Below are 20,187 nucleotides of genomic sequence, written 5' to 3'. Positions count from 1 at the left end.
TTGAAAATACATCAAAGAACAGTGGAAAATTTGTCACATTTGTTTTTGTGTTGAGTGAAACCTTGCTGTTAGGTTTGTTACCATAGCTCCTGAATTTACTGAATATAATTTTAATCTGAGCAACTCTATTCAACTTTCAATATGTAAAATTTAATGTTTTAAACTGGGCTTCCCCCCTCCCCCTTTCTTTCTCCCTAGGCCTCCCGTCCCATGATCCTCTCATATCCCTTTTGTCAATCACCTGTCCAGCTCTTAGCTCTATCCCTCACCCTCCTGTCTTCTCCTATCATTTCGGATCTCCCCCTCCCACTTTCAAATCTCGTACTATCTCTTCTTTCAGTTAGTCCTGACGAAGGGTCTCGGCCCGAAATGTCAACTGTACCTCTTCCTAGAGATGCTGCCTGGCCTGCTGCGTTCACCAGCAATTTTTATATGTGTTGCTAAAATTAAGTATTCACTGTGAAAATATATGAAGTGTTGCTTCTGATAATGATAAAACAACCAGTGATTCCAGGTCTTTTTTTTTTGAGTGCCAGACTAAAACTAAGGCACTGATGCTATACATGGTTTAACAGGCTGTGGAAGAGAAATTATCATGAGGTAATGAGAGACTTGTATTTGTTTTGCCCTATGGTTGGTAAGAAAGGGAACAGCTGAAATCAGATAGCTAAGGATATAGTGATTAATGGGGCAGGTTGTCTGATTCACATGCAGTTATTGTTAAGTGTGCATGACCTCCAAACTAACCAGCTGGATAGTTGCCATACCACTGGGAGTTGAATTGACCCTCATGCCTGCAGGTGGTCACCTCATTTAGAGATTAAGGTACGTAGGAGCTTTTATTGCTCCTGGACTGTGGAACGGTGAGGGACAAATCAGGAAGGTGTAAGTTTGACACTACAATTTGAAGTTACTTGAGAGGGCATTTTATCCGGGGACAGGCACTGAAGGGAACTGAAGTTCCAATTCAGTTGCCGAAACAGCTGGGCTATTTGGGCCAACTCTGTAAATACATTTTTATGCTAGAATTATTTTTAAGAATTGTGCAGAACAATATGGTTAATGAATGAGATGTTGGGTACCCATTATGGTTTCTTCACTCTAGTTCAAGTTTAATGCCATTTCAACCGTATACTTGTACACCACCAAACCGAACAAGATTCCTCCAGACCGAGGTACAAATCACTCAGTAATGTTATCACAAATGAATTTACATACAATAAGGTGCATTTGCATCACAAATATAACACTATTGGCATTTCATAAGGGGTGAAACCTGGGTGGTGTCAGGGAGTTCAGTAGTCTCATGTCCTGGGGGAAGAAACTATTTCCCATCCTAGCAGTTATTGTCCTAGTGCTGTGGTACCTTCTGCCTGATGGTAGGGGACCAAAGAGATTGATTGATGGACGAGAAGGATCATTGACAATGCTAAGGGCCCTACGTACGTAGTGCTCAGCAAGTATCATGGATGGGTGGAAGGAGATCCCAATGATCCTCTCAACACTCCTGACGATCCTTTGCAACACACACAAAATGCTGGAGGAACTCAGCAGACCAGGAGGCATCTATGGAAAAGAGCACAGTCAACGTTTCAGGCCAAGATCCTTCAGCAGGACTGGAGGGATAAGATGAGTAGATTTAAGAGGTGGGGGGAGGGGAGGGAGAAACACAAGATTATTTGGTGAAACCCAGAGGGGGAGGGGTGAAGTAAAGAGCTGGGAAGGAAGTTGATTGGTGAAAGAGATACAGGGCTGGAGAAGGGGGAATCTGATAGGAGAGGGCCGAAGCCATGGAAGAAAGAAGAGCGGGGAGGAACACCAGAGGGGAGGTGGTGGGCAGGCAAGGAGACAAGGTGAGAAAGGGAAAAAAGGATGGGGAATGGTGAAGGGGGGCATTACTAGAAGTTCAAGAAATCGATGTTCATGCCATCAGCTTGGCGGCGACCCAGACGGAATCTAAGGTGTTGTTCCTCCAACCTGAGTGTGGCTTCATTGTGACAGTAGAGGAGGCCATGGATAGACATATCAGAATGGGAAGTGGAATTTAAGTGGGGGCCATTGGGATATTCCGCTTCTTCTGTCAGATGGAGTGTAGGTGCTCAGCGAAGCGGTCTCCCAATCTATGTTGAGTCTCATTGATATATAGGAGGCCACACCAGGAACATGGGACACAGTATATGACCCCGACAGACTAACAAGTCCTGGTATCGCCTTACCAGGAAGGAACATTTGGGGTCCTGAATGGTAGTGAGGGAGGAGGTGTAGGGGCAGGTGTAGCACTTGTTCCACTTACAAAGATGTGTCAGATGGGAGATTAGTGGGGAAGGATGAATGGACAAGGGAGTCGCTTAGGGAGCGATTCCTGTGGAAAGCAGGAAGTGGGGGAGAGGGAAAGATGTGCTTGGTGGGATCCGATTGGAGATGGCAGAAGTTACAGAGAATTATATGCTGGACACGGAAGCTAATGGGGTGGTAGGTGAGGACAAGAGGAACCCTATCTTTGGTAGGGTGGCAGGAGGATGGGGTGAGAGCAGTCGTGCGTGAAATGGAAGAGATATGTTTGAGGGCAGTATTGACGGTGGAGGAAGGGAAGCCCCTTTCTTTGAAGAAGGAGGACATCTCGTTCATTCTGGAATAAAAAGCCTCATCCAGAGAGCAGATGTGGCAGAGACAGAGGAATTGAGAGAAAGGGATGGCATTTTTGCAAGTAACAGGTTGGGAAGTGGTATAGACCAGGTAGCTGTGGGAGTCCGCGTGTTTATAACAGACTTCAGTGGATAAGCTGTTTTCAGAGATTGAGAAAGGTGTCAGAAATGGACCAGATAAATTTGAGGGCGGGGTGGAAGTTGGAGGCAAAGTCGACAAACTCCGCCTGTGTTAAGGAAGCAGCACTAATGTTGTTGTCAATTTAGTGTAGGAAAAGTGGAGGACAGACACCAGCGTAGGCTTGGAACACAGACTGTTCTAAATAAGCAACGAAAAGGCAGGCATGTGAGTGCCTATGGCTACACTTTTTGTTTGAAGGATGTGCAAGGAGCCAAAGGAGAAATTATTAAGAGTGAGGACAAGTTTCACTAGAGGGAAGAGAGTGGTGGTAGAAGGGAACTGGTTGGTGTCCAGAAAGAAACAAGACTCTTAGTCCTTTGTAGAGTCTTGTGGTCAGATGCCTTGCAATTCCTGTTCCAGACGGTGATGCAGCTGATCAATACTCCCTCAATGGTGCTCTTGTAAATATTGGTTTGAATGGAGTGGGGGCGGGCAAAGCCTTGCTGACCTCAATCTCCTGAGGAAGTGGAGACACCACTGTGCTTTCTTGACTAAAGAGGCTGTGTTGAGGGACCCGATGAGATTGTCTATTGTGTGCTCTCCCACAAATATGTTTTGTACTTTTACACAGGAGCGAAGTTATTCTTGTATGATTTGTTGGCTCCACAACATACTTCAATGCATTGGTCTGTTATAAATGAAATTGGCTAAAGGACTGTTGGCTTAAAACTACATATTTCTCCAAAAGTTACTTTGACATGCTGCTCTTAATGGAAATAATTGGAGCCAAGTTTGATTAAAAGTGGGTTGCAAGTTAACATTTTTTCCGACGTGAAGTGTGTCCCATATGTGCTGTTTCCTCCTGTACAAAACACTAAACTCATGAAACTGAGAAATAGTCAGGCGGCTACCATGGTGTTTTCAACTCTGGTTTTTGGTGGCTGAAATAAAGGATTGCAAGGCAGGATATAAGCAATGGGAATCCCAACTAGACTAAGTAATGAGGAAAACTATAGAACCAGAAGAAATTCTGTAATTTTGAAAGTTCAATTATGCATAAAATGTGGGGGGAGAGATGCTTTTTTTGTTTTGCTGAATTTGTTCCATTGCTAGGGTCGATCATCTTGACACAACCCACACACCAATGATCAATAGGTGGCATGAAATTTTCCACTATTTGTCAATCCTGTCAGTGGTCGTTGAGTGCTAGGCAGAAGCAGTGTCAGTATTCTGGCCCTGAGAATGGTTTAGCTACTGCTGCAGACATTGGATAAATAAATGCTTTGGGTTAAATTAATGCAATTTTTAATTTTTAAATAGTTTGAATGAGATGATGTCTGTCTTGATCCTGCTGTTATGTTATGTCCATTTTTCTTGTGCAGGTCATTTTGTTAAGGAAACTGGTCAGTTTTAAAATCTGCAGCTCTGGTTTTCCTGTCTTTTATATAATTTGCAAGCACTGCTATTTTAAAATGGACTGAGGAAGTAACCTAATTGCTCTAGTAAAAAGGTTTTCTTCTCTTGCTGAGAACATGAGCTTCAGGCAGCAGGTTTTAATTATAAGCTTTCTGCAGTCTTTTATGAGACTGCTTTCTTACAGCACATTTGATTTCACCAGCATTTGGTTGCTATGACTTCCTTCATCTGGTTTTGTCTTCCTCCGTGTATTTGGTCTCTTGAATTTGACACAACTACATTTGGATCTAATTCTTCCACAAAAAATGGTCTAACGTTCTTTAAATCACATTTTTCAGTTTCTTTTGATTTCATTTGTCCTTAACACCTTTTTTATATGGGAAGGTATGAAATAAATACTGCAGAAAAGTATGGTTCTTGTAAACAAGAAACTGGTTTGTCCTTAGAAAACCCCTCATCGAGAATGACTTTCTTGTGTAGACTCATAAAAGCACAGAAACAGGCCTATTGGGCCATAGACCATAAGATGTAGGAGCAGAATTAGGCTATTTGACCCAGTGAGCCTGCTCCACCATTTCATCGTGGCTGATACATTTCCTGCAGAACCCATTTTCCTGCCTTCTTTCCATAACCTTTCACACACTGATTAATCCAGAGCTTTCCAATCCCTGCCTTAAATGCATCCGGTAACCTGGCCTCCACTGCTGCCTGTGCCAATGAGTTCCAAAGGTTTATCACCCTCTGGCTAATTAAATTCCCACTCATCTCAGTTCGAAATGGACATCCCTCTATTTTGAGGCTGTGTCTTCTGGTCCTAGACTCCCCTACTGTAGGAAACATTCTCTCCACATTCATTCTATCTGGGCTCTTCAACACTCGATAGGCTTCAGTAATTCCAATGAATACAGGCCGAGAGTCTTCAATCATCGCCCATATGATAAACCTTTCATTCCTGGAATCATTCTCTTGAACCTCTTCTGAACCCTCTTCAATGTCAGCGCACCCTTCCTTAGATAAGGAGCCCAAAACTGGCTCACAACACTCGAAGTGAGGCCTCACCAGTGCCTTATACTGACTCAACATTACATCCTTGTTTTTATGTTCTAGTCCTCTCGAAATGAATGCTAACATTGCATTTGGTCATATAAAATGTATGACCATGTGCTTTCTGGCACTGTACTCCCTCTGCCATTACTTTGGCCATTCTCCCAATCTATCCAAGTCCTTCTGCAGCCTCTCTGCTTCCCCAGCACTACCTGCCTTTTCGTTTGTCTTATCATCTGCAAATAAACCATCAATTTTATCATCCAAATTGTTGACATACAACATAACATGAATCGGTCCAACACAGACCCCTGTGGAACACCACGAGTCACCAGCAACCAATCTAAAAAAGAGCAACACACACACAATGCTGGAGGAATTCAGCAGGCCAGACAGAATTCAGGAAGAGAGTATAGTCGACATTTTGGGCCGCCATTTCCTTGTCCATCGTTATTATATCACCTGTGTCATTTTCCAATGGTCCAATATCTACTCTTGTTACTCTGTTACTCTTTTACTCTTTATATTTTGGAAAAAAACTTTTGGTATAATTTTTGATATTATTTGCTAGCTTAACTTCATATTTAGTCTTCCATCTCCCCCCCCCCATGAGTTTTTTTTTTAGTTGCCTTCTGTTGATTTTTTTTAAGTACCGAATTCTCTAACTATCTACTAATTTTTGTTCTATTATATGCCCTCTCTTTGGCTTTTATGGCTCCATTAATTTAAGCTACTGAATTATATCCAGTTGTTTACACAACATTCAATCCAGAATTGCTGATTTTCTCCGCCCCCCCCCCCCCCCCCACCCAGTGTGCTCAACCTCAAACTACTCCAAAAAGCCAAGGAATAAAGTCCTAACCTACTTAATCTTTTCTTATAAGTCAGGCTTTCCAGTCCTGGTAATATCCTTGTAAATTTTCCTTGTACTCTTTCAACTTTATTTATATCTTAACTGTTGGTAGGTGAACAAAACTGTACATAATACTCCAAATTAGTCCCCACCAACATCTTTTACAACTTCAAAATAACATCCCAGCTCCTGTACTCAATTCATTGGTTTATGTAGGCCAATGTGCCAAAAGCTTTCTTTACGACCCTATCTATCCCACAACTTTCAGTGAGTTGTAGACCCGTTTTTCCCAATCCTTTTTTTAAACTGCACTTCTCAGTGCCCTACCATTCACTGTGTAAGACCTACCCTGGTTGGTCCTACTGAAATGCAGTGCATCACACTTGGCTGCATTAAATTTCATCTGCCATTTTGTTTAGCCCATTCTTCTAGCTGGTCCAGATCCCACTGCAAGCTCTAATAGTCTTCGTCACTGTCCACTGCATTCCCAATCTTGGTGTCATCCGCAGTTTGCTGATCCAGTTAGCCACATTATCATCCAGATCAAACAACAATAGACCCAACACTGATCCCTGCAGCACTCCACTAGTCACAAGCCTTCAGTCAGAGAGGTAACCATCTAATACCACTCTCTGGCTTCTCCAACAAAGCCAATGTCTAATCAAATGTATTACCTCCTCTTGAATGCCAAGTGACTGAATCTTCCTGACATGCCTCCCAGGCAGAATATTGTCAAATGCCTTGCTAAAGTCCATATAGAGAATATCTACTACCTTGCCTTCATCAACTTCCCTGGTAACTTCCTCAAAGATTCCATAGGATTGGTTAAACACAACTTCTTGTACACTAGGCCATGCTTACTATCGTTAATCAGTCCCAGTCTATGCAAATACAGGTGTGTGCTGCTTAACGTCCATTCGGACAACATCCGATCGCATATACGTCCATAGTCCCGATCGGAGAACATGACATAGCGGACGTAACCAATCTCGTGTATCGCGCGTCTCTTGAGTGTAGTAGCATTATCTCCCTGTTTAATTTTCTTTCGAAAATATTACCGTAAAGTGCATCGTGGCTTCCAAACACAGGTTATTTGACTTAAAACTCTTCCAGTGGAACACTATGAGGAAGTTGAGAATAGTGATGTGGATGATCCTGATCATCTTTGATAAATTGTGTGTTATATAGGCTAAGAAAGTGTTTACATAAAAGTTTAAAAAGTGAAAAAAATTAAAAAGGTTAAAATGAAATAAATTAGTGTATGTATTATAGTGTACAGTATACAGTTTTAGTGTAAGTTTGTGGCTATTTAGTCAATACAGGTACACTACAGTACTCCATATAGGTTTGCTAAGTATATAATATGGTGTTTGCACAAAGTCCAAATCACTTAACGTCCGATTTCACAGAATGTATCGTGAACATTAAGCAACGCATATCTGTACTCGTATCTGGTCCCGTAGTACAGCTTCTAATAACTTCCCCATAACTGATCTCAGGCTCACCGGCCTATAATCTCCTGCTTTTATTTTTAGAGCCTTTCTTAAACAATAGAACAACATTAGTTATCCTCCTGTACCTCACCTGTCACTAAGGATGATTTACAGTGCCTGTAAAAAGTATTCCCCACCCATCCCCCCACCCACCCTTGGAAGTTTTCATATTTTATTGTTTTACAACATTGAATCATAGTGGATCTAATTTGGCTTTTTTGACACTGATCAACAGAAAAATACTCTTCTGTGTCAAAGTGAAAACAATCTCTACAAAGTAGTCTAAATGAATTATAAATATAATAAAACACAATAGATTGCATAAGTATTCACCCCCTTTAAGTTGGTATTTTGTAAATGCATCATTGGCAGCAATTATAGCCTTGAGTCTGTTTGGATAGGTCCCGATCAGCTTTGCAGATTTGGTCACTATATTCTTTTCCTATTCACAAAATTGCTCAAGCTCTGTCAGATTGCATGGGAATTGTGAGTGAACAGCCCTTTTAAGTCCAGCCACAAATTCTCAATTGGATTGAGGTCTGAATGCTGACTTGGCCACTCCAGACATTAACTTTGTTTTTAAGCCACTCCTGTGCATCTATGGCTTTGTGCTTGAGGTCATTGTCTTGCTGGAATGTATATCTTTTCCTAAGTCGCAATTCTCTTGCAGACTGCAGCAGGTTTTCCTCCAGGATTTCCCTGTATTTTGCAGCATTCATTTTGCCCCCTACCTTTACAAGCTTTCCAGGGCCTGCTGCAGTGAAGCATCCCCATAACATGATGCAGCCACCACTGTGCTTCATGGTAGGGATGGTGTTTTTGATGATGTATGGTGTTTGGCTTTTGCCAATCATAGCTTTTAGTCTGATGGGCAAAAAACTAAATTTTGGCTTCATCAGATCATAGAGCCTTCTTCCAGCTGTCTTCGGAGTCTCCCACATGCCTTCTGGCAAACTCTAGCTGAGATTTCATGTGAGTTTCTTTTAACTGTGGTTTTCTCTTTGCCAATCTCCCTTAAATCTGCAACTCGTGAAGCACATGGGCAATGGTTGTATCTGCAGTCTTTCCCATCTCAGCCAATGAAGCTTGCAACTCCTCCAGAGTTGTCATATGTCTCTTGGTGGCCTCCCTCACCAGTCCCCTTCTTGCATGGTCACTCAGTTTTTGAGGGGGCCTGCTCTAGGCAGATTTACAGCTATGCCAGACTTTCCATTTCTTAATTGACTTAACTGGGATATTCAGTGACTTGGAAATTTTCTTGTATCCATCTCCTGACTTGTGCTTTTCAATAACATTTTTGCGGAGTTGCTTGGAATGTTCTTTCGTCATCTTGGTGTAGTTTTTGCCAGGATACTGACTCACCAGCAGTTGGACCTTCCAGATACAGGTGTATTTTTACTGCAGTCAATTGAAACACCTTGACTGCACACACGTGATGTCAATTTAATTATGTGACATCTAAAACCAATTGGCTGCACCAGTGATAATTTGGTGTGTCACATTAAAGGGGTGAATTCTTATGCAATCAATTATTTTGTGTTTTATATTTGTTATTGATTTATCTCACTTTGCAGAGACCTGTTTTCACTTTGACATGGAAGAGTTTTTTTATTGAGCAGTGTAAAGCAAGCCAAATTGAATCCACTGAGATTCAATGTTGTAAAACAATAAGACATGAAAGCTTCCAAGGGGGTGAATACTTTTCATAGCCACTGTACATATCTCTGCTAGAGCCCCTGCAATTTCTGCACTTGCTTCCCACAGGGTCCGAGGGAACTCCTTGTCAGGACCTGGGGATTTATTCACCCTAGTTTGTTTTAGGACAGCAAACACCTTCTCTGTAATCTGTATTGGGTCTCACTACTGCTTAGCCTCAATTCCATAGACTCTGTGTCTGTCTCCTAAGTAAATAGAAATGCAGAAAATCCATTTACGATCTCAGCCATCTCTTTTGGCTCCACACATGGATTACTATTCTAATCTTCCAGAGGACCAATTTTTGTCCCTTCCAATCCTTTTGCTCTTAACACGGCTGTAGAAACACTTAGAATTCTCCTTCAGATTGTCTGCTAGGGCAACCCTGTGCTTTCTTTTAGCCCTCCTGATTTCTTTCTTCAATGTTCTCTTGCATTTCTTATACTCCATAAATACCTAATTTGTTCCAACCTGTCTATACCTACTATGCACCTTTTTTTTTTTCTTAACTGGTGTCTCAATATCTTGCAAAGCAAGGATCCCTAAACCTGTTAACTTTACCTTTTATTCTGACAGGCACATAACTTTGTAATCTCAATATTACTTTTGATTGTCTCCCACTTACCAAGTACAGCTTTGCCAGAAAACAGCCTGTCCCAATCCACACTTGCCAGATCCTTTCTGGTGCCACCAAGTTAGAATCTCGACCCATGGACCAGACCTATCCTTTCTCCATATTTACTTTGAAACTAATGGCATTGGGATCACTAGATGCAAAGTGTTCCCCTACACAACCTTCTGAACCTGCCCTGTCCCATTCCCTAATACCATACACATATATCACACATACCTCATTGGATCTTCCATGTACTGATTAAGGAAACATCATGAACCTAGGACATAGAATAGTACAGCACAGTACAGGCCCTTCAGCCCACAATGTTGTGCTGACCCTCAAACCCTACCTCCCATATAACACCCCCCCCACCTTAAATTCCTCCATATACCTGTCTAGTAGTCTCCTAAATTTCACTAGTGAATCTGCCTCCACCACTGACTCAGGCAGTGCATTCCACGCACCAACCACTCTCTGAGTAAAAAACCTTCCTCTAATATCACCCTTGAACTTCCCCCTACTTACCTTAAAGCCATGTCCTCTTGTATTGAGCAGTGTTGCCCTGGGGAAGAGGTGCTGGCTGTCCACTCTATCTATTCCTGTTAATATCTTGTATACCTCTATCATGTCTCCTCTCGTCCTCCTTCTCTCCACAGAGTAAAGCCTGAGCTCCTTTAATCTCTGATCATAATGCATACTCTCTAAACCAGGCAGCATCCTAGTAAATCTCCTCTGTACCCTTTCCAATGCTTCCACATCCTTCCTATAGTTAGGTGACCAGAACTGGACACAGTACTCCAAGTGTGGCCTAACCAGAGATTTATAGAGCTGCATCATTAACTCGCGACTCTTAAACTCTATCCCTCGACTTATGAAAGCTAACACCCCATAAGCTTTCTTAACTACTCTATCTACCTGTGAGGCAACTTTCAGGCATTTGTGGACATGTACCCCCAGATCCCTTTGCTCCTCCACACTACCAAGTATTCTGCCATTTACTTTGTACTCTGCCTTGGAGTTTGTCCTTCCAACGTGTACCGCTTCACACTTCTCCGGGTTGAACTCCATCTGCCACTTCTCAGCCCACCTCTGCATCCTATCACTGTCTCTCTGCAATCTTCGACAATCCTCTACACTATCTACAACACAACACCACCCACCTTTGTGTCGTCTGCAAACCTGCCAACCCATCCTTCTACCCCCACATCCAGGTCGTTAATAAAAATCACAAAAAGTAGAGGTCCCAGAACCGATCCTTGTGGAACACCACTAGTCGCAACCCTCCAATCCGAATGTATTCCCTCCACCACAACCCTCTGCCTTCTGCAGGGAAGCCAATTCTGAATCCACCTGGCCAAACTTCCCTGGATCCCATGCCTTCTGACTTCCTGAATAAACCTACCATGTGGAACCTTGTCAAATGCCTTACTAAAATCCATGTAGATAACATCCACTGAACTACCCTCATCTATATGCCTGGTCACCTCCTCAAAGAACTCTATCAGGCTTGTTAGATATGATCTGCCCTTCACAAAGCCGTGCTGACTGTCCCTGATCAGACCATGATTCTCTAAATGCCTATAGATCCTATCTCTAAGAATCTTTTCCAACAGCTTTCCCACAACAGACGTAAGGCTCACTGGTCTATAATTACCCATATTATCCCTACTACCTTTTTTGAACGAGGGGACAATATTCGCCTCCCTCCAATCCTCTAGTACCATTCCCGTGGACAACGAGGACATAAAGATCGTAGCCAGAGGGTCAGCAGTCTCTTCCCTCACCTTGTGGAGCAGCCTGGGGAATATTCTGTCAGGCCCCAGGGACTTATCTGTCCTAATGTATTTTAACAACTCCAACACTTCCTCTCCCTTAATATCAACATGGCTCCAGAGCATCAACCTCACTCATATTGTCCTCACCGTCATCAAATTCGCTCTCATTGGTGAATTCTGAAGAGAAGTATTCACTGAGGACTTTGCTCACTTCCACAGCGTCCAGGCACATCTTCGCACCTTTATCTCTAATCAATCCTACCTTCACTCCTGTCATCTTTTTGTTCTTCACATAATTGAAGAATGCCTTGGGGTTTTCCTTTACCCTACTTGCTAAGGCTTTCTCATGCCCCCTTCTTGCTCTCCTCAGCCCCTTCTTAAGCTCCTTTCTTGCTACCCTATATTCCTCAATAAACCCATCTGATCTTTGCTTCCTAAACCTCAGGTAACATCATCCCAATTCACACCTGCAAGTTTTAGCCTTATAGCTTCATAATTTGCCCTTCTCCAATTAAAAATTTTCCTGTCCTCTCTGATTCTATCCTTTTCCATGATAATGCTAAAGGCCAGGGAGCGGTGGTCATTGTCCCCCAGATGCTCACCCACTGAGAGATCTGTGACCTGACCCGGTACGTTACCTAATCTAGTATGGCATTCCCCCTAGTCGGCCTGTCAACATACTGTGACAGGAAACCATCCTGGACACACTTAACAAACTCTGCCCCGTCCAAACCCTTGGATCTAATCAGGTGCCAATCAATATTAGGGAAGTTAAAGTCACCCATGATAACAACCCTGTGATTTTTGCACCTTTCCGAAATCTGCCTCCCAATCTGCTGCTCTGTATCTCTGCTGCTACCAGGGGGCCCATAGAATACTCCCAATAGAGTAACTGCTCCCTTCCTGTTCCTGACTTCCACCCATACTGACTGAAAAGAGGATCCTGCTATATTACCCACCCTTTCTGTAGCTGTAATAGTTCACCCTGACTAGTAATGCCACCCCTCCTCCCCTCCCCCCCCCCCACATCCCTTTTAAAGCACTGAAATCCAGGAATATTGAGAATCCATGGTGCCAGCCAAGTCTCTGTAATGGCCACTACATCATAATTCCATGTATGTATCCAAGCTCTCAGTTCATCACCTTTGTTCCTGATGCTTCTTGCATTGAAGTACACACATTTCAGCCCTCCTACCTTACTGTCTTTACACCATTTATTCTGCTTCTCTTTCCTCAAAGCCTCTCTATATGTTAGATCTGGCTTTACTCCATGCACTTATTTCACTGCTCTATTTCTCTGGGTCCCATCCCCCTTGCAAATTAGTTTAAACCCTCCCAAACCATGCTAGCAAACTTACCTGCAAGGATATTGCTCCCCCTCGAGTTCAGGTGCAACCCATCCAATCTGTACAGGTCCCACCTTCCCCAGAAGAGATCCCAATGATCCAAAAATCTAAAACCCTGCCCCCTGCACCAACTCTTCAGCCATGCATTCAATTGTCATCTCCTCTAATTCTTACCATCGCTATCACACAGCACTGGCAGCAATCCTGAGAACACCACACTTGACACATTTGACAAACTGTATCCCATTAATCCTTTTACACTTTGGGAGTCCCAGTCAATATGTTGAAAGTTAAATCACCTATTAGAACAATCTTGTGCTTCTCACAACAGTCTGCGAACTCTGTACCAATTTGTTCCTCTAAATACCACGGACTGTTGGGTGATCTATAATATAACCTCATTAACATGGTCATACCTTATTCCTCAGTTCCACCCATACAGCCTTACTAGACGCGTTCTCCATTTTGTCTGACTGAGCACTGCCATCACATTTTCCCTGACTACTAACGCCACTTCTTCCCTTTTAATCCCTCCCTCTGTCGTGTATAAAGCAATAGAACCCCGGAATATTGAGCTGCCAGTCCCGCCCCTCCTGCAGCCAAGTCTTACTAATGGCTACAATATCATAATTCCATGTGTTGTTCCAAGCCCTGAGCTCACTTATCTTTCCTACAATAATGTTTGCATTGAGATGTACGCAACTCAGAACATTAGTCCCACCATACTCAACCTTTTGATTCCTGACTTTGTTTGAGGTTGTAACAACATCTGCCTCCGCAACCCCTCCACTAATTGTTCTGGCACAATAGTTCCCATCCACCTGCTACTCTAGTTTAAACATCCCCGTGCACCACAAGCGAACCTTCCCACTAGGATACTAGTCCGCTTGCAGTTCAAGTACAAACTGTCCCTTCTCCACAGGTCCCACCTTCCTTGGAAGAGAGCCCAATGATCCAAAAATCTGATACCCTCCCTCCTACTCTATCTTTTTAGCCACATGGTAGATCTTCCTATTTCTGGCCTCTGTAGCACATGGCATGGGTAACAATCCTGAGATCACAACCCTGGAGGTCCTGTCCTGTTCTTTGCCCCTAACTCCCTGAACTAATTTTGTAGAACCTTGTCTCTCTTCCTGCCTATGTCGCAGGTACCTACATGGACCACGACCTCTGGCTGCTTGCTCTCCTACTCAAAAATGCTGAAGACTTAATCTGAGATGTCCCAGACCCTGGAACATACCATTGGGAAATTTCGTTCTCGTCCAGAGAGTTCCTGACTCTCACATTCTCCTGAGTCCTGCACCTTGAGTGTAACTACCTTTCTAAATGTCCTATCTATAACCTGCTGAGCTTCCTGAATGACCTGCAGTTCATCCAGTTCCAACTCCAACTCCTAATGTGGTATATTAGAAGTTACAGCTGGATGCACTTCTTGCAGGTCAAGTTGTTAGGGGTACTGGAGATCTCACTGCCTTCTCATAGCTCGCAAGAGGAGTATTCAACTATCCTACCTGGCATCCGTACTGTTCTAAACTGAAGCAATAAGTAAACTGGGCTGGGGTGTGGGGTTGGGTGGGGGAGGAATCTAGCTACAGCTTTTCAGTTCCGCTCACTCAAGCTTCTCCATGCTGAAACCTCAGAGCTAAGGCCTCAAATAACCACTCTAACACTGTCCACTCCAACAAAGGCTGCTCCACTTGCCCCAACTTGCTTTTATTTGCTCTTGCCCATCAATCCCAATCACTGGTTGCTGTTCAAACACCAAACTGCTGTGAATCAATGCCTTATGTACTCAATTACCAAACCTGAGTGAACTACATCTTCTCTTGTTTCCACTCACTGATTGGCCGCTGCTCAAACTTAAGTCATTGATCGTGAAAGAGGTAGTAGCAGTTTGTGTAGATTTGGGTTAAAGGCTCCTTATTTCTTTTAATTTGAGACTACTTGCTCAAAATATTTTCAGATGTAATTTCTAGTCTGCAATTGAGAATATTCTGCATTGTGAACAGGCTGTCAATTTTGATTTAATTAGGAAGAAGTTCCTCCTCACTTGGCCACTTCTCCCATCCATACAGAAGAAGGGCAGTTCTTCACGGATATTAACTTGGAAAAATCTGGAGCCAATCAAATGGAGGATCAGAATTTGGAGAACGTTGTCCAGGAAGCAGACCCTGAGAGTGTGGTGTGCGCAGGCTTGGGGAAGAAAAAAAAGCGGCGTAAGAAAAAATTTAAATCAGATGGCAAAAAGGAAGATCGCACCTCGGGTGGAAGTGAAGAGATATTTGAAATGGACATGAGTTCTGACGAAGACAAACCAACACACTCTTTCAGGTTGTTTCACCTTGTAGTTTCAACTTTTTATTTTAAAAAGGCTCCTTAAGCACCTACATTTTATTGGCTTTTGGCAAAATATACCTTGGGGTTAAAAGAGCAGTCTACTGTTGGTGCCAGTCAACATTTTGACAACTAAATGGTTTACCCTGCAGAAGATTCAATAGATTTACAAAGTGGGTGAATAAATGACCTTTTTAAAAAAGAAATGTTACTTGTCCAAGCAGGACATCAACTTAGCAGGGAAGAAAACTCCTGTGAATTGTGAAATGAGCTGCTGGCTGATTTAATAATTAAAATTATTAGCTTCAGGCCACAGCACATTACACTTAACATATCCTTGATTTTGTTTTTATGAAGTTGGGAAAAATACGGGAAAATAAGGAGAGTGGAAATGGGAGTGATGGGATTGCTCTCCCAGGAGCCAGAAATAACCTAGTGAAAAAACTCATTTCATTTAAAATCTTTTTTATTAATTATTATTGAAAATCAACAAAAAAAGCGTTAAAGTAATCAAGTCAACATGTCAATCTGTACAATAAGAATTAAATTATCAAATAACTGATTAACAAAGCTAAACAATATATCAGTAATAATAAGAAAAAAATAAAATGTTAAAACTATTTTTTTGTGGAAAAGAAAGAAGGAAAAAAGAACCTCTACTAACTAAAACAAAAAAAAACCCTACTAACAGGAAAAAAAAATTGAAAAAAAAACCATTGGGAGCACAACCCCGGAGCTACACACCATACAAGCTTCCATAAAAGAAAAACATCAATCCACCAACTCAAATCCATTTAAACAAAAATCAGAAGGGGACCATCTTAATTAACTCAAATTAAATGATAGTAGCAAGCAAAAGAACCCCACCTGTTCTCAAAGTCAAATCGAGGATCAAAAGTTCGACTTCTGATTTTCTCCAAATTAAGACATAAAATCACCTGAGAGAACCATTGTATCAAAGTGGCAGCAAAGGCATCTTTCCATTTCAATAAAATAGCCCTTTTGGCCAATAATGTAACAAATGCAATTACATGTTGGTCTGATATAGAAATACCATGAATATATTGAGGGATTATACCGAGCAAAACTGTCAATTTATTAGGTTGTAAATTGATTTTTAAAGCTTTAGAAATTGTGGAGAAAATAGATTTCCAAAACTGTTTCAATACAGAACACAACCAAAACATATGTGTCAATGTAGCTGTCTCAGTCTTACATCTATCACACTGACTATCAACATTAGGAAATATTTTAGACAGTCTCTCCTTTGTCAAATAGTAACGATGTACAACTTTAAATTGAATTAAAGAGTGACTGGCACAAATCAAAGAAGAGTTAACCAACTTCAAAATTCACAACCAATCCTCTGTTATCAAGGTCATGTTAAGCTCTCTTTCCCAATCTTGCTTAATCTAGTGAAGGAGTATTGTTGTAATAGTAAATTATAAATTTTCCCAATAAGCCCTTTCACTAAAGGATTCATTTTTAGAATAATGTCTAACAGGTCAGAATCTTGTATATATGGAAAATTACTCAAATATTCCTGTAAGAAATGTCTGACCTGAAGATATTGCAAGAAATGTGAGTACGAGAGAGAGTATTTAGTTACTAATTTCTCAAAAGACATCAATCAGCCTTCTTGGAACAGATCCATGAAGGAATAGACTCCTTTACTCCTCCAAAGAAAAAAGGTAGGATCACTAAGTGAAGGTTTAAATAAATAATTGCGATAAATTAAACTAAGAAGGTTAAATTTTTTGAGATTTAAAAAAATTACGAAACTGCTACCAAATTTGTAATGACTGCTTTATCATAGGATATAAACTTAGATTAGAAATTTTGGCCAGTTGTACAGGTAAAGAAGCTCCTAATAACGAAGTTAAGTAAAATTGTTTCACAGCTTTCAACTCCAAATCAACCCAAGGTGGTCGTTCATTTTTATCAGTCCAAAATAACCAAGAACACACACAACATATATTAACAGTCCAATAATATATTCTTAAATTAGGCAGAGCAAGACTTCCATCCTTTTTTAATTTTTGTAAATGATATTTTCCAATTCTTGGTCTTGAATTATTCCAAACAAAAGATGAAATAATAGAATCAACCTGATCAAAAAACTTCTTAGTTTAAAAAAAAAGGAGTATTTTGAAATACATATAAAAATTTTGGTAAAATCATCATTTTAACTGCATGAATTCGGCCAGCTAATGAAAGTGTAAGTGGATTCCATCTACGAAATAATTGCTTCATAACATCCACTATAGGAACCAAATTAGCTCTATAAAGGTCCCTATAATTTTTAGTGATGATAATACCTAAATATTTAAAAGAGTCTGTAACTTTAAAAGGAATGTCACCATATATAGAAGCAGAATCATTTAGAGGAAATAATTCACATTTATAAAGGTTTAGTTTATATCCCAAAAACTTTCCAAATTCATTTAATAATTTCAGTAAACTAGGAATGGATTCTTCAGGATTCGAAACATAAACTAAGAGATCATCAGCATAAGGAGACATTATGAATAGTCTCATTTATGGAAATTCCATGAATATCTTTAGCTTCACGAAGTGCAATGGCCAAGGGTTCCAACACCAAATTAAATAACAGGGGACTTAACAGACATCTTTGTCTTGTACCCCGAGAAAGTTGGAAAAAAGATCTGCAATTATTAGTATAGTGAAAAAACTCCGTTGTGCATTTTTTTAAAAATTAGGTTATCTGGAAAACCTGAAATAGTTGTAAATATGATTTTTTTTATTACTTGTAAAAGTATATGCTAATAATTTTAAAGGATATGCAATTGTTTTCTTCTTCCAGGGGTCCAATATATTCCTTGAAGGATAATGAGTTGAAAGAATCTCCAGCTTTTCAGCATGAGGTCAGTTACTCACATTCTGATGGTGACTTGTCTCCAGTTGAGAGGTATGTCATGCAGTACTAAGTCAAAGAAAATTATGACAAACTTTTCTTCTAATCGTTTTGCATATAGTATATATTGTAGCAGTGGTTTTAAGATTGCAGATATTTTTCTTTGTCAGTGGCTTTATACTTAGGACTGCTGCTAAGCACAGCTCCAAAGTCATATTTAAGTTTGCTGATGACACCACTGCCATTGGCCGAATCAAAGGTGACAGTGAATCAGCTTATAGGATGGAGATTGAAAGTCTAGCTGAGTGGTGTCGCAACAACAACCTCTCACTCAATGTCAACAAGGCCAGGGAGCTGATTATTGACGTCAGGAGGAGAAGGCTGGAAGTCCTTGAGCCAATCCTCATTGAGGGATCAGAGGATCAGTAATTTTAAATACCTTGATGTTATCAATTCAGAGGATCTGTTCTCGGTCCAGCACGCAAGTGCCATTACAAAGAAAGCACGGCAGCACCTCTACTTAGAAATGTGTGAAGATTCGGCATGCCATCTCAAACTTTGACAAATTTCTATAGATATAATGTGGAGGGTGTCCTGACTGGCTGCATCAGGGGTATCCATCATCAAGAACTCCCACCTTCCAGGCCACACTGTCTTCTCACTGCCTCCATCAGGAAGAAGGTACAGGAGCTTCAGGACCCACACCACCAGTTCAGGAACAACTATTACCTCTGAACCATCAGGGTTGTGAACCAGAGGGGATAACTTCACTTGCCCCATCACTGAATTGTTCCCACAACCTATGGACTCACTTTCAAGGTCTCTTCATCTCATGCTCTCAAAATATATATTGTTTATTTATTATTTTTTCTCTTTCACATTTTCACGGTTTGTTGTCCTTTGCATGTTGGTTGTTTGTCCATTTTGTTGGATGTGGTCTTTCATTGATCTATTGTTTCTTGGATTTACTGTATATATCCGCAAAAAAATCTAATCTCAGGGTTGTTTATGTCCTTTGATAGTAAGTTTAACCTGTAGATTCAAGTAGCAGTCATTAAATAATTTACATACAGTCGGCCCTCCTTATCCACGAGGGATTGGTTCTGGGACCCCTTGCAGATACCAAAAAACACGGATGCTCAAGTCCCTTGTTCAACCTGTCTCAATGCGGTGGACCTTAGGACCTAGCGGAACCCAGACCTTATTTAACCTGGCTCAGTGCGGTGGACGTTAGGACCCAGCGGTGGAGCTCTGAATCCGCAGTGTTTCTGTTCATGAAAATAATCACGATCATGATTTAAAATAAAGTGGAAATAATAAAGCAATTGGTAAGAGGTGAAATGCCATCGGTCATTGGAAGAGCGTTAGGCTACAGTCAGTCAATGATTGGAACAATTTTAAAGGATAAAGTGAGAAAGGCCCTGCCCTGATGAAAGCTACAATTATTACTAAGCAACGCAGTGGTTTAATTATTGGGTTTTAGGTTTTTGATCCTCCACATCACGGATGGAGAGCACGCTCGGGAGCGGTCTGTCACTGGATCAAACTCGGGAATTTTTGTTCCCAAGTCCGGCGCTGAAACATACGTTTCTTAAGTGTTTTATATGCATAGAAAGGTAAAATATATACTAAGACAAATATTTGACTAACTGACGCTAAATAATACTGGATGTACCTGTTCCGACTTACTTAGTAAGAGAACTTCCGTTTTTTTTCGATCCCAATCCACGATAACCTATGCACATCCTGCTATATACTTTAAATCATCTCTAGATTACTTATAATACCTAATACAATGTAAATACTAGGTAAAATAGTTGTAATACTGCATTGTTTAGGGAATAAAGTTTACATGTTTGAACAACAAGTGCTGGAAGAGCACTTCCGGGCTTTCCCAATTCGCGGTTGGTTGAATTTGCGCCTGTGGAACTTATGGATAAGGACGGCTGACTATAGTTTCAAAGTCCATCTTAT

The 20,187-nt window shown here is 41.2% G+C and overlaps 1 protein-coding gene across 1 annotated transcript in view; it reads left to right on the top strand.

The window, feature by feature from the left end:
- Positions 1-20,187, top strand: part of LOC140188416 (phosphatidate phosphatase LPIN2-like) — a 133,994-nt gene that overhangs the window by 67,120 nt on the left and 46,687 nt on the right. The window contains exons 3-4 of the mRNA XM_072244705.1: positions 15,037-15,335; positions 18,163-18,267. Of these exons, the coding sequence (XP_072100806.1) occupies positions 15,037-15,335; positions 18,163-18,267 (404 nt within the window). The remainder of the gene's footprint in view (positions 1-15,036; positions 15,336-18,162; positions 18,268-20,187) is intronic.

The sequence above is a fragment of the Mobula birostris genome, chromosome 1, assembly GCF_030028105.1.
Source record: "Mobula birostris isolate sMobBir1 chromosome 1, sMobBir1.hap1, whole genome shotgun sequence".
Taxonomy (NCBI): domain Eukaryota; kingdom Metazoa; phylum Chordata; class Chondrichthyes; order Myliobatiformes; family Myliobatidae; genus Mobula; species Mobula birostris.
Note: the sequence above shows the minus strand (reverse complement) of the source record. Positions and strands in the feature narration are given on the sequence as shown.